At 47.5% G+C, this 15,630-nt stretch overlaps 1 protein-coding gene across 1 annotated transcript in view; it reads left to right on the top strand.

The window, feature by feature from the left end:
* The window catches only part of MYLK (myosin light chain kinase), a 121,025-nt gene that overhangs the window by 46,402 nt on the left and 58,993 nt on the right, over positions 1 to 15,630 (top strand). Inside the window, exons 12-14 of the mRNA XM_069982454.1 lie at positions 10,994 to 11,134; positions 11,820 to 12,017; positions 15,149 to 15,386. Coding sequence (XP_069838555.1) covers positions 10,994 to 11,134; positions 11,820 to 12,017; positions 15,149 to 15,386 — 577 coding nt within the window. The remainder of the gene's footprint in view (positions 1 to 10,993; positions 11,135 to 11,819; positions 12,018 to 15,148; positions 15,387 to 15,630) is intronic.

Genomic DNA, 15,630 nt, shown 5'->3' on the forward strand with positions numbered 1-15,630 from the left:
GCAGTGTACACAGGGTAGTGCAGGGCAGTGTGTTTAGGATTATGGGGTGCAGGGCAGTGTGTTTAGGATTCTGGGGTGCAGGACAGTGTGTTTAGGATTATGGGGTGCAGGGCAGCGTGTTTAGGATTCTGAGGTGCAGAACAGTGTGTTTTAGAATTCTGGGGTGCAGGGCAGTGTGTTTAGGATTATGGGGTGCAGGACAGTGTCTGGGATTATGGGGGTGCAGGGCAGTGTGTTTAGGACTCGGGTGCAGGGCAGTGTGTTTAGGATTATGGGGGTGCAGGGCAGTGTGTTTAGGATTATGGGGGTGCAGGGCAGTGTGTTTAGGATTATGGGGGTGCAGGGCGGTATGTTAAGTATTCTGAGGGTGCAGGGCAGTGTGTTTAGCATTATGGGGTGCAGGGCAGTGTGTTTAGGATTCTGGGGTGCAAAGCAGTGTGTTTAGGATTATGAGGGTGCAGGGCAGTGTGTTTAGGATTCTCGGGTGCAGGGCAGTGTGTTTAGGATTCTGGGGTGCAAAGCAGTGTGTTTAGGATTATGGGGGTGCAGGGCAGTGTGTTTAGGATTCTCGGGTGCAGGGCAGTGTGTTTAGGATTCTGGGGTGCAAAGCAGTGTGTTTAGGATTATGGGGGTGCAGGGCAGTGTGTTAAGCATTATGGGGTGCAGGATAGTGTGTTTAGTATTCTGGGGTGCAGGGCAGTGTGTTTAGAATTATGGGGGTTCAGAGCAGTGTGCACAGGCTATGCTCTCTTTTTTCTTTATTTAGTCAGTTTCTAGCCCTGATGCCCAGGGCACTCTGTGTTCTTGGGTTTGGGATGGGGTTGTCTGCAGCACGTTCCTCCCCATGGCTGTGATAAGCTGCAGGTTCCCCTGATGCTGGGGATGTGTCAGAACATGGGCCATGTACCTGCGGAGAGGAGCAGTCACTGAGGAGTTAAGGCTGCTGGGAGATTTATGGCCTGAGGGACGCAGAATAATCGTGAAGCACCATAGATGGTAAGAAGAGTGCGGCGCCCAGGTTGGACTTTATTTCATGTTTCCTGCTCCTGCTGCCAGGGATTCCTCCAATGCTTCTGTCAGAGACTAAACACAACGCAGAGTGCCCGCTGACAGATCCGCTCCCCTGAGAGCCGGGACATGTACGTAGCAGGAACCGCAGCTGCAGGAAGTGGCACCCAGACAATCGCCAACGCACACTAAAGTTTTGCACCGAAGTGCAGTTTGCAGCCCCAGAGCAGAGACCCTTAAATGAGTCCTCCCCATAAATCAATTACCTAGGTGACGTATTCTGAGTGACTATATGCCGGCATTACTGTATTGTCGCTCAGCTCTCTACAGACCCTGAATGGCAGGTACATCTGCACAGTCAGTGTGAGATCAGTGGTGGTGGGCACTCCTGTCTGATGGCATCCGACCCTCCGTGTCTCCAAGTACATTCAGCGGTGCTCAGCCTAGCATGTCCTAGAATCTGCAACAGCATAGAAGATAGCAGCGGCACTCACCCAATTAAAAGAAGATGCTTTATTTTAGGTCGTTAACAGACATACTGGCAGGTGCGTTCCAATAGATTGGAGCTGGAAGAAGCGCAGTGAAATGGTCTTTGCTCATATCTATTGGAACCCACCTGCTTGTATATCTGTTATTGGCCTAAAGTAACGCTTCTACTTTTGGTGAGTGCCGCTGCTGTCTTCTATGCTGTTGAGTCAACGACATATACATAAGGGGGGACATTTATTAAGTCCGGTGGTTTTTTTTTTGCGCTGGACTTAAAAGTGTCCCCGCAGCTCCGGCACTATGGGGATTTATGCAGAGGCGGACTGCCTCTACATAAATCCTGTGCGCGCGGCAGGAAACCTACGCCAGCTCAGAGCTGGAGTAGGTTGCCTGCTTATTTTAACGGAAAAAAAAAAAAGATAAATCGTGCGAACTTTGAGTCCGCGTCCCCCGTACCGCCCCCTCCACACACACACCCCGGCGTACCGGGCGAAAAGTGGCCATTTGCGAATATTTTATTCACAAAACGCCCATTTGCGAATAAATTTATTCGCAAATGGCCCCTTTCCGCCAAAAAATAAGATTTCGTTCCTTGATACATGTCCCCCATAGTGTTCTATAAGTTACACACATCCTCTCCATCCACCATTCTACTTTTCTTTGTAGTTCTGGCATGTTCATGAACCAGGAGGCACAGGATGAGCAGAGCTGTAGGTCCCACTCAGACAGTGGAAAGCTACAGAGCAGGGGATTGTGGGAGGATGGTGAATAATGGGCGTCTACAGCTGTTCTGTGATTATAAGCAGTAACAATGCTGGAGGGGTCGGGGGGCGCTCACTAATCAGAGGGGTATAGTTGCTGTGTATAGAGCCTGTATTATGTCTACATGGCAGAGAAGTGGTGGTCAGCAACTTTGCACATGAAGTAATATCAGAATACCGAGTGCAGCTCTGGAGGTGACTGGGGTATGACATGAAGTAATATCAGAATACTGAATGTAGCTCTGGAGGATAAGACATGATGTAATAGTAAGCTCACTTCTGGAGTTGACTGAGGTATAAGACATGATGTAACAGCAGAATAGTGAATGCAGTCCTGGAGGTGACTGGGGTATGACATAAAGTAATATCAGAATAGTAAGTGCAGCTCTGGAGGATAACACATGATGTAACAGTAGAATAGTGAGCACAGCTCTGGAGGATAAGATGTGATGTAACAGCAGTATAGTGCATGCAGCTCTGGAGGTGACTGAGGGATAAGACATGAAGTAATATAAGAATAGTGAGTGCAGCTCTGGATGATAAGACGTGATGTAGTAGCATAATAGTGAGTGCAGCTCTGGAGGTGACTGGGGTATAAGACGCAATGTAACAGCAGAATAGTGAGTGCAGCTCTGGAAGTGACTGGGGTATAAGACGCAATATAACAGCAGAATAGTAAGTGCAGCTCTGGAAGTGACTGTGGTATAAGACGCGATGTAGCAGCAGAATATTGAGTGCAGCTCTGGAGGTGACTGGGGTATAAGACGCAATGTAACAGCAGAATAGTAAGTGCAGCTCTGGAAGTGACTGGTATAAGACGCGATGTAGCAGCAGAATAGTGAGTGCAGCTCTGGAGGTGACTGGGGTATAAGACGCAATGTAACAGCAGAATAGTGAGTGCAGCTCTGGAAGTGACTGTGGTATAAGACGCGATGTAGCAGCAGAATATTGAGTGCAGCTCTGGAGGTGACCGGGGTATAAGACGCAATGTAACAGCAGAATAGTAAGTGCAGCTCTGGAAGTGACTGGTATAAGACGCGATGTAGCAGCAGAATAGTGAGTGCAGCTCTGGAGGTGACTGGGGTATAAGAAGCAATGTAACAGCAGAATAGTGAGTGCAGCTCTGGAAGTGACTGTGGTATAAGACGCGATGTAGCAGCAGAATAGTGAGTGCATCTCTGGAGGTGACTGGGGTTTAAGACGCAATGTAACAGCAGAATAGTGAGTGCAGCTCTGGAGGTGACTGGGGTAAAAGGCCTTACTGGACAAGATAAGGCTTCACAGAGTCCCTTACTATCCAGTGCAGCTCTGGAGGTGACTGGGGTATGACATGAAGTAATATCAGAATACTGAATGTAGCTCTGGAGGATAAGACATGATGTAATAGTAAGCTCACTTCTGGAGTTGACTGAGGTATAAGACATGATGTAACAGCAGAATAGTGAATGCAGTCCTGGAGGTGACTGGGGTATGACATAAAGTAATATCAGAATAGTAAGTGCAGCTCTGGAGGATAACACATGATGTAACAGTAGAATAGTGAGCACAGCTCTGGAGGATAAGATGTGATGTAACAGCAGTATAGTGCATGCAGCTCTGGAGGTGACTGAGGGATAAGACATGAAGTAATATAAGAATAGTGAGTGCAGCTCTGGATGATAAGACATGATGTAGTAGCATAATAGTGAGTGCAGCTCTGGAGGTGACTGGGGTTTAAGACGCAATGTAACAGCAGAATAGTGAGTGCAGCTCTGGAGGTGACGGGTAAAAGGCCTCACTGGACAAGATAAGGCTTCACAGAGTCCCTTACCATCCTGTGCAGATATAATCTGTGAAATGTTGGACAGATGGGGTCTCGTATATTTCTAGAATGTTCCGGATTTGTTTTCCCACGGATGTGCTCAGATACTGATGGTTAATTGACTTTCCACTAGATGCTCCCTAGAGCAGGGGCTGATGGGAGATGTGTACTGTGCCCCAGTCCCTGTGTGTGGTGGGAGCGGTGCCCCCTGGGGGTCGGTTCTGTCCAGTGCAGCTATGCCTCAGGCTCCCATACATCGGTAACATTGTAATAAATGGCAGCTTTCTCCTTACCATAAAAGAATTTATATGAATAGTCAGAAGTTACAAGGAAAATGTATAAAATAACCCTGTACATAAAGCACCACTCACCAGTGTACTGTGTATTATAAGACCTCTGCTTGCTGTCAGTAACTGGGAAGAGCTGTAGCTCCATCCTGACCTGGTCCTGCTCACACAGCTGAGTGTTTGTTACATTGTGTCAGTGTAGATGATCAGAGGTGCAGCTTTAGATCATGGGACCCAATATACTTTTCCTGAAATAATCCTGGTGTCGTGTTTTATAACCAGCACCAGGACCCAAGCGTGACTGCCGCCCTTGGAGAAGGTCGCTCCTTTGCTTGGCTGCAGACTGGCAGCTCTTTTCTTCACTGATACATTGTAACAAACCTTCAGCCGTGTGCTCAGCATGCCTCTGGATGTAATTACACGGCTTTTATTCACTGAAAGCAAGCAGCAGATCACAGTCTGGTAGCCATGTCTGTGAATAGCGCCGTTCCATCATGGCTGGCGATTTGATGTCCGAGTTTTCTGGGGCGGTGAAGGGTTAACTCCACAGGGCCCGGACACAGACACAATACTCTGGAATATTTTTATTTTTTTATTGGTGAATTCCTGCCGGTTCCCAGTTTTTGCTTTATGGTCCCTTCTATTTTTGCTGTTCGCTGAGATGGGAAAATCTCCAGAGTGGGATTGTGGAATCTTCGCCAGTTTCCAGTCTCGGTATTTATAAACTGGCGGCTTGACCATCATTATTCCTGCTGTGATTTATGGCGGAGGATCTGCAGCGCCCCCTATAACTCTTCCTGTCATTCACCTCCTATTACAGGGAGCTATGATGGCTCGGCTTCACTGTGGGAACCTACTGTTACCTTCTGCAATATCAGTATATCACCCTTCTCCTGAAATACTCTGTGCTGCTGGGGACGTTTCTTCTCTCACTGTGTTACTGATTGGACCTGCACTATGTATCAGTAACTCTGAGGGGTAGACTTGCTCTGTATATCAGTAAATCCGATAGGACGAACTTGTCAGAAACCCCGGTCCATGTGCCAGTTAATCTCTGTGCAGGACCTGGACTGGACCTAGACTATGTGTCAGTAAATCTAATGGGGGACCTAGACTATGTGTCAGTAAATCTAATGGGGGACCTACAGTATGTGTCAGTAAATCTAATGGGAGACCTAGACTATGTGTTATTAAATTTAATAGTGGATCTAGGCTATGGGTCAGTAAATCTAATGGTGGATCTAGGCTGTGTGTCAGTAAATCTAATGGGGGACCTATGTTATATGTCATTAAATCTAATGGGGGACCTATGTTATATGTCATTAAATCTAATGGGGGACCTTTGTTATATGTCATTAAATCTAATGGGGGACCTATGTTATATGTCATTAAATCTAATGGGGGACCTATGTTATATGTCATTAAATCTAATGGGGGACCTTTGTTATATGTCATTAAATCTAATGGGGGACCTATGTTATATGTCATTAAATCTAATGGGGGACCTTTGTTATATGTCATTAAATCTAATGGGGGACCTATGTTATATGTCATTAAATCTAATGGGGGACCTTTGTTATATGTCATTAAATCTAATGGGGGACCTATGTTATATGTCATTAAATCTAATGGGGGACCTATGTTATATGTCATTAAATCTAATGGTGGATCTAGACTATGGGGGAGATTTATCAAACTGGGGTAAAATAGAATTGTCTTAGTTGCACCTAGCAACCAATTAGATTCCACTTTTCATTCATCACAGGTCCTTTGGAAAATGAAAGGTGGAATCTGATTGGTTGCTAGGGGCAACTAAGACAATTCTATTTTACCCCAGTTTGATAAATCTCCACCTATTTGTTAGTAAATTTATATTGGACCAAGGTTATGTATCAGTAAGTCTAATGGCGGACCTAGGTTATGTGTCAGTAAATATAATGGGGGATTTAGACTTAGGGGGAAATTTATGAAGGCTAAAATGTGTATTTTTTGTCGGAAATGGGCCCAATGCGAATAAATTTATATAAATTATACACATCGGGCCATTTTCCGACCCATACGCCAGGGGGGCGGGGAGGGGTTGTGGAGTGGGCGGGGAGGGGGCGCAGACTCAAGGTCCGCTTAATTCATCATTCTTTTGCCGAAAAAAATAAGGAAACTTACTCCAGCTCTGAGCTGGCGTAGGTTTCCTGCCGAGCGCACGGGATTTCTGTAGAGGCAGTACGTCTCTACATAAATCTCCATACCGTCGGAGCTGCAGGAACATTTTTAAGTCCAGCGCAGAAAACGCCGGACTTAATAAATGTCCCCCTATGTGTATGTAAATTTAATAGTGGCTCTAGACTATGGGTCAGTAAATCTAATGGTGAATCTAGGCTGTGTGTTAATAAATTTAATATTCGACCAAAGCTACACTACCGTTCAAAAGTTTGGGGTCACATTGAAATGTCCTTATTTTTAAGGAAAAGCACTGTACTTTTCAATGAAGATAACTTTAAACTAGTCCTAACTTTAAAGAAATCCACTCTATACATTGCTAATGTGGTAAATGACTATTCTAGCTGCAAATGTCTGTTTTTTGGTGCAATATCTACATAGGTGTATAGAGGCCCATTTCCAGCAACTATCACTCCAGTGTTCTAATGGTACAATGTGTTTGCTCATTGGCTCAGAAGGCTAATTGATGATTAGAAAACCCTTGTGCAATCATGTTAACATCTGAATATAGTCTAGCTTGTTACAGAAGCTACAAAACTGACCTTCCTTTGAGCAGATTGAGTTTTTGGAGCATCACATTTGTGGGGTCAATTAAACGCTCAAAATAGCCAGAAAAAGAGAACTTTCATCTGAAACTCGACAGTCTATTCTTCTTCTTAGAAATGAAGGCTATTCCATGCGAGAAATTGCTTAGAAATTGAAGATTTCCTACAACGGTGTGTACTACTCCCTTCAGAGGACAGCACAAACAGGCTCTAACCAGAGTAGAAAAAGAAGTGGGAGGCCGCGTTGCACAACTAAGCAAGAAGATAAGCACATTAGAGTCTCTAGTTTGAGAAACAGACGCCTCACAGGTCCCCAACTGGCATCTTCATTACATAGTCCCCGCAAAACACCAGTGTCACCATCTACAGTGAAGAGGCGGCTGCAGGATTTTGGGCTTCAGGGCAGAGTGGCAAAGAAAAAGCCATATCTGAGACTGGCCAATAAAAGAAAAAGATTAAGATGGGCAAAAGAACCCAGACATTGGACAGAGGAAGACTGGAAAAAAGTGTTGTGGACGGATGAATCCAAGTTTGAGGTGTTTGGAGACGCAGAAGAAATGAGAAGATGCTGGAAGAATGCCTGACACCATCTGTTAGCATGGTGGAGGTCATGTGATGGTCTGGGGTTGGTGCTGGTAAGGTGGGAGATTTGTACAGGGTAAAAGGGATTGTGAATAAGGAAGGCTATCACTCTGCACCGCCATGTCATACCCAGTGGACAGCGCTTGGTTGGAGCCAATTTCATCCTACAACAGGACAATGACCCTCCACACCTCCAAATTGTGCAAGAACTATATACAGCAGAAGCGGCAGCTGGTATTCTATCATAGGTAATGGAGGGGCCAGCGCAGTCACCAGATCACCACCCCATTGGGCTGTTGTGGGAGCAGCTGGACCGTATGGTACGCCAGAAGTGCCCATCCAACCAATCCAACTTGTGGGAGCTGCTTCTAGAAGCGTGGGGGGCAATTTCTCCAGCTTACCCCAACAGATTAATAGCTAGAATGCCAAAGGTGTGCAATGCTGGAATTGCTGCAAAAGGAGGATTCTGGGACGGAAGCAAAGTGTGATGGAAGAACAAAGTTATTTCACATACAAATCCTTATTTCTAACCTTGTCAATGTCTTGTCTCTATTTTCTATTCATTTCACAACGTACGGGGGTGAAGAAGTGCGACTTTTCATGGAAAACACTAAATTGTTTGGGTGACACCAAACTTTTGAACGGTAGTGTGTGTATCAGTAAATCTAATGGTGGACCTAGATTATGTGTCAAAGAGTCTTATGGTGAACCTAGGTTATGTGTCAGTAAATCTAATGGAGCCCTAGGCTGTGTGTCAGTAAATCTAATCGTGGACCTTGGCTATGGGTCAGTTAATCTAATGGTGGGCCTAGGTTATGTGTCAGTTAATCTAATGGTGGTTCTAGACTATTTGTAAGTAAATCTAATAGTGCACCTATGTTATATGTCATTAAATCCAGTGATGGATCTAGGTTATATGTCAGTAAATATAATGTTGGACCTAGACTATTTGTCAGTAAGTCTAATGGTGGACCTAGCCTGTGTGTTAGTAAATCTCACGGTGGACCTAGGCTTAATGTCATTAAATATGTTGGACTTAGACTATTTGTCAGTAAATCTAATGGTAGAGCTAGCCTGTGTGTCTATAAATCTGATACTGCATCTGGGCAATATAGCCATAAATCTGATACTGAACCTGAGTTCAGTAAATGTGATGCTGTACCTGGTCTACATGTCAGTAAAACTATGGGGGCCCATAATCATTTGCATGTGTGGGATGCCCCCGGGCTCTGTACATGTGAGCAGCGTTTACCCCCCAGAGCCGCTGACCTGCGGACAGGAATTGTGGCTATTTCAGGAGTGGAATTGTGTGGGAAAGTCTGCCAATATTTTTAGTGTGTGTACATTACTGACAATCTGTGGATTCTAGTTTTCCATAGCAAGTGCAGCTGTCAGAGGCAATACAGATGTGTGCCCTCCAAGACCCCCATCCCCTCCCCTCCCCCTGTGTGTATAGAAATCTAAGCGATAAACTTCCCCATAGAGTTCCTAAGAATTTATTGTGGGAGCTGAGATCTGTGGCCCTCTGATGCCTCCTCTCTGCTCCCCTTCATGTCTTCACTGTGGCCCCCTGGTGTTTCCTCTGTGGCCCCTTGGTGTCTTTTCTGTGGCCTTCTGGTTTATCCTCTGTGGCCTCTTGGTGTCTATTCTGGTGTGTCCTTTGGAGCCCCTTGAAGTCTCCTCTGTGGCCCCTTGGTGTCTCCTCTGTGGCCCCTTGATATCTCCTCTGTTCGCCCCGCGTTGTCTCTGTGTCTCCTTGGTGTCTCCTCTGTGGCCCCTTGGTGTCTTCTCTGTGGCCCCTTGGTGTCTATTCTGTGGCCCTTTGGTGTCTATTCTGTGGCCCCTTGGTTTCTATTCTGTGGCCCCCTCGGTGTCTCCTCTGTGGCCCCCTCGGTGTCTCCTCTGTTTGCCCCTCGGTGTCTCCTCTGTTTGCCCCTCGGTGTCTCCTCTGTTTGCCCCTCTGTGTCTCCTCTGTGGCCCCTCGGTGTCTCCTCTGTGGCCCCTCGGTGTCTCCTCTGTGGCCCCTTGGTGTCTCCTCTGTGGTCCCTTGGTGTCTCCTCTGTGGCCCCTGGGTGTCTCCTCTGTGGCCCCTCAGTGTGTCCTCTGTGGCTCCTTAGTGTTTTCTCTGTGGCCCCTCCGTGTATCCTCTGTGGCCCCTCCGTGTGTCCTCTGTTTCCCCTCAGTGTGTCCTCTGTGGCCCCATGGTGTCTCCTCTGTGGCCCCTTGGTTTGTCCTGTGGAGCTCCTTGGTTTGTCCTCTGTGGCCCCTTGGTATGTCCTCTGTGTTCCTTTGGTGTGTCCTCTGTGGCCCCCTGGTGTGTCCTCTGTGGCCCCATAGTGTCTCCTCTGTGGCCCCATAGTGTCTCCTCTGTGGCCCCCTGGTGTGTCCTCTGTGGCCCCCTGGTTCCTCCTCTGTGGCCCCATGGTTCCTCCTCTGTGGCCCCATGGTGTCTCCTCTGTGGCCCCTTGATGTGTCCTCTGTGGCCCCATGGTGTCTCCTCTGTGGCCCCCTGGTGTGTCCTCTGTGGCCCCATGGTGTCTCCTCTGTGGCCCCTTGGTGCGTCCTCTGTGGCCCCTTGGTGCGTCCTCTGTGGCCCCATGGTGCCTCCTCTGTGGCCCCATGGTGTCTCCTTTGTGGCCCCTCGGTGTGTCCTCTGTGGCCCCTCGGTGTGTCCTCTGTGGCCCCTCGGTGTGTCCTCTGTGGCCCCTCGGTGTGTCCTCTGTGGCCCCTCGGTGTGTCCTCTGTGGCCCCTCGGTGTGTCCTCTGTGGCCCCTCGGTGTGTCCTCTGTGGCCCCTCGGTGTGTCCTCTGTGGCCCCTCGGTGTGTCCTCTGTGGCCCCTCGGTGTGTCCTCTGTGGCCCCTCGGTGTGTCCTCTGTGGCCCCTCGGTGTGTCCTCTGTGGCCCCTCGGTGTGTCCTCTGTGGCCCCTCGGTGTGTCCTCTGTGGCCCCATGGTGTCTCCTCTGTGGCCCCTTGGTTTGTCCTGTGGAGCTCCTTGGTTTGTCCTCTGTGGCCCCTTGGTGTGTCCTCTGTGTTCCCTTGGTGTGTCCTCTGTGGCCCCCTGGTGTGTCCTCTGTGGCCCCCTGGTGTGTCCTCTGTGGCCCCATGGTTCCTCCTCTGTGGCCCCTTGATGTGTCCTCTGTGGCCCCATGGTGTCTCCTCTGTGGCCCCATAGTGTCTCCTCTGTGGCCCCTTGGTGTGTCCTCTGTGGCCCCATGGTGTCTCCTCTGTGGCCCCTTGGTGTGTCCTCTAAGGCCTCTTGGTGTTTTCTCTGTTACTCCTTAGTGACTTAGTAATTTATTCTACAGAAAGAAAATCACCTGGAAAGCTGGAAAGTTCCGGATCCTTGACTCCAAGTCCAAGATCCTTTGCCCCGATTTTTGTGAGAGGTCTTGGTGATCTCCAGGTCATGGATGGGAGTCAGGTTGTGATGAGCGTGGAAGTATCGGGTAAGGTACTGTGTGTCCGTGTGACTGACTCTTCACAGGGATTTTCAGGAAACTATCTATATGTCCGATTCACCCCATCCTCCTGTAGTATGGATTTTTTTTTTGGTACCCTTTGATTATTATAGCAGAAAAACAAAACAAAAACAAAAAAATCTTCAGGTATCTGACTATATCTGTTCCATAATGTAGTCAGAACCCCCCATTTTCTGTGCGCTTTGGTCTATTCCATAAAATATAAAGAGCATCTTATTTCAACTGACTGCCTTGTTCTGGAACAGACCATTGCACGTAGATATCAGGGGGATCTGACTACAGAAAGAAGCAGCTAATCATCTTGTTGCTTGAACCCAGTAGGCGGCAGCCTCAGGAAAACTATTTATTTCTGAGGAGCCGTTCTGTTCATCCTGAGCCACCTGGTTCATGTCGGTGTAGGATGCGCAGGATGCATGGTGCAGGTCTCCCTATAAATCCAGCCTATCTGTGGTTGCCTGGTTAGCAGACTATAACATCTATGAGTCCACGTTTCTGACAGCAGCGAGCACAATGTAATCTGTAAGCCTTGTGGAAAAACCTGCAGAAATGCTATGGCATTAAGCTGCTGTACCTACAATATAAATCCTCCCCTGTGTGAATTGCTCCCTATTGTACTTCGGCTTTCAACTAATGTTCTTTACTTCGATTTAAGCCCATCCCCCCGCGGAGATTCTCTGGTTCCATAACGGTAAAGAGATTCAGGAGACTGAAGACTTTCACTTTGAGCGAAGCGGCAATACCTGCTGCCTCTTCATCCAGGAGGTGTTTCCTGAGGACACCGGGAAGTACGTGTGCGAGGCCTGGAATAGCCTGGGCCAAGCCCGGACAGAGGCCATGCTGACTGTGCAAGGTGAGAAAGCCCCTCTATAAAACATTCATATCAGAAGCTGCAACTAACACTCCCATCATCCACCATACTCAAATCAGAAGCTGCAACTAACACTCCCATCATCCACCATACTCAAATCAGAAGCTGCAACTAACACTCCCATCATCCACCATACACAAATCAAAAGGTGCAGCTAACACTCCCATCATCCACCATACACAAATCAGAAGGTGGAGCTAACACTTCCATCATCCACCATACACAAATCAGAAGGTGGAGCTAACACTCCCATCATCCACCATACATACATCAGAAGGTGGAGCTAACACTCCCATCATCCACCTTACACCATACATGCATCAGAAGGTGCAACTAACACTCCCATCATCCACCATACACACATCAGAGGGTGCAACTAACATTCTAATCCCCCACAGAGGGAAAATGATGTCTGATATGTATTACACCCTGAAACATGAACCACAGGAGTCCACCATACATGCTAGGTGCATAGGTTTTTAGAAAATACCATCCAGAGACCCCCGACATCTGTCACATACAGATACCCCCACAATGTCTCCCAAATGATCATCCTCTTGTTCCATCATCATACCACTACACCCTCATCATCCTCTTGTTCCATCATCATACCACTACACCCTCATCATCCTCTTGTTCCATCATCATACCACTACACCCTCATCATCCTCTTGTTCCTTCATCATCATACCACTACACCCCTCATCATCCTCTTGTTCCTTCATCATCATACCACTACACCCTCATCATCCTCTTGTTCCTTCATCATCATACCACTACACCCCCATCATCCTCTTCTTCCATCATTATCATCATACCACTACACCCCCATCATCCTCTTCTTCCATCATCATACCACTACACCCCCATCATCCTCTTCTTCCATCATCATCATCATACCACTACACCCCCATCATCCTCTTCTTCCATCATCATACCACTACACCCCCCATCATCCTCTTCTTCCATCATCATCATCATCATCATCATCATACCACTACACCCCCATCATCCTCTTCTTCCATCATCATCATCATCATCATACCACTACACCCCCAACATCTTCTTCTTCCATTATCATACCACTACACCCCCATCATCCTCTTCTTCCATCATCATACCACTACACCCCCATCATCCTCTTCTTCCATCATCATACCACTACACCCCCATCATCCTCTTGTTCCATCATCATACCACTACACCCCCATCATCCTCTTGTTCCATCATCATACCACTACACCCCATCATCCTCTTGTTCCATTATCATACCACTACATCCCATCATCCTCTTCTTCCATCATCATACCACTACACCCCCATCATCCTCTTCTTCCATCATCATACCACTACACCCCCATCATCCTCTTGTTCCATTATCATACCACTACACCCCATCATCCTCTTGTTCCATCATCATACCACTACACCCCCATCATCCCCTTTAAAACAAAAAAAATCTGTACTCACCTGAATGATTTCTCTAGTCCCCTTTTCACACGTGCTGGCGGGCTTCCCGTGGAGGGGGCGGAGTTTCGCCGGACCTGGTTTTTTTTTTCAATACGATGCTCCCTGCACCAGAGGTACTTACCCCCAGCGCACACAGAGCTCTCTAGGGAGCCGCAAGACAGCTGGTGGCCCCTCCCAGCCTGCCTCTTCTGATCGCAGGCAAAACATTGCTTGCGGTCACAAGAGGAAGTGAGAGGCGGGCAGTGCAGTAGTAAGAGGGGGCCTCGCGGGCCCCCCCTTGGTAGCGGCCCGGTCGCAGCGGCGACCATTGCGACCGCGGTCACTACGCCACTGTGTCTCAGGCACCAGGCCAGGAACTGCTGCTGTAACATCCCATGACTTCTGCCCTGCAGCTTTCTGTCTCTGTTTTCAGAACAGTAGGACACCATAGAGCCCCTCTTAATAGACCGTTATGCCACCAAAGTACAATGCACAGTACAACCTGCAAAAAAGCCACTGCTCAGTATAATGCACAGTATGCATTCCAATGCTGAAAACACATTGTAGTGCACAGTAACCTCACAGTAAACCTTACAATGCTCAGTACACAGTACAATAGTGCACAATACCGGCTATAATGCTCAGTACACAATACAATAGAGCACAATACCGGCTATAATGCTCAGTACACAGTACAATAGTGCACAATACCGGCTATAATGCTCAGTACACTGGACAATAGCACACAATACCGGCTATAATGCTCAGTACACTAGACAATAGTGCATAATACCGGCTATAATGCTCAGTACACAGGACAATAGAGCATAATACCGGCTATAATGCTCAGTACACAGGACAATAGAGCACAATACCGGCTACAATGCTCAGTACACAGGACAATAGTGCACAATACTGACTACAATGCTCAGTACACAGTACAATAGTGCACAATAGCGGCTATAATGCTCAGTACACAATACAATAGTGCACAATACCGGCTATAATGCTCAGTACAGAGGACAATAGTGCACAATACCGGCTATAATGCTCAGTACACAATACAATAGTGCACAATACCGGCTATAATGCTCAGTACAGAGGACAATAGTGCATAATACCGCCTATAATGCTCAGTACACAGGACAATAGTGCACAATACCGGCTGTAATGCTCAGTAGAGTAGTGCACAATACCCGCTATAATGCTCTGTAGAATAGTGCACAATACCCGCTATAATGCTAAGTAGAATAGTGCAGTGCACAATACGTTATAACTAGAGATGAGCGAACCTCGAGCATGTTAGAGTCCATCCGACCCCGAGCATTCGGCATAGCGGGGGCTGCTGAACTTGGATAAAGCTCTTAAGCTGTCTGGAAAACATTAATACATGTATGTGTTTTCCACATAGCCTTAGGGCTTTATCCAAGTTCAGCAGCCCCCGCTATGCCGAATGCTCGGGTTCGGATGGACTCGAACATGCTCGAGGTTCGCTCATCTCTAGCTATAATGCTCCATACACAGAACAGCCCTTTCAACTGCATTCTGGGAAGGTTTTCCTCTGTATTGTGTAGCGTCTTGCAGCATCTTCTCTTATACTTGTTGGACATTTGCTGTACAGGGATAATGTGTCTTGTATCTGATGTGATTTCTTGGTATCTTAGAGCCACAGGAGGGGACTCAGCCCTGGTTCATCAGTAAACCTAAATCTATGGTGTTAGCGGCTGGACAGAGCGCGCTGGTGTCCTGCGCCATTGCCGGAGATCCCTTCCCCGAAGTTCACTGGATGAAGGATGGACGAGAGCTGACCGACTGTGAGGTCCTGCAGAATGACGACGTCTTCACATTGATCCTGAGAAACATTCAAGAGGAAGACGCCGGGATGTATCAAATCCGACTGAAGTAAGGGATTACTGACTGATTGTTATAGCGCCCCTTGTGATTAGCACATGGCATCCAATAAGAGCCCACCAGATGACCTGGGTGGTTTTGCCCCCTCATAGATTTGATTGGTGACCCGGTCTAGGGCCACTGTCCAGGCTTTAGTTGTTGCATTGTATCTTCCCCCTTTACACTGCAGCTCACATTACTTAAAATGTAACTCTGATCTCAGCTTAGCAGCATTGTCTATTGGCGTCTAATGGAA

The sequence above is a fragment of the Dendropsophus ebraccatus genome, chromosome 9 (assembly GCF_027789765.1).
Source record: "Dendropsophus ebraccatus isolate aDenEbr1 chromosome 9, aDenEbr1.pat, whole genome shotgun sequence".
NCBI lineage: Eukaryota > Metazoa > Chordata > Amphibia > Anura > Hylidae > Dendropsophus > Dendropsophus ebraccatus.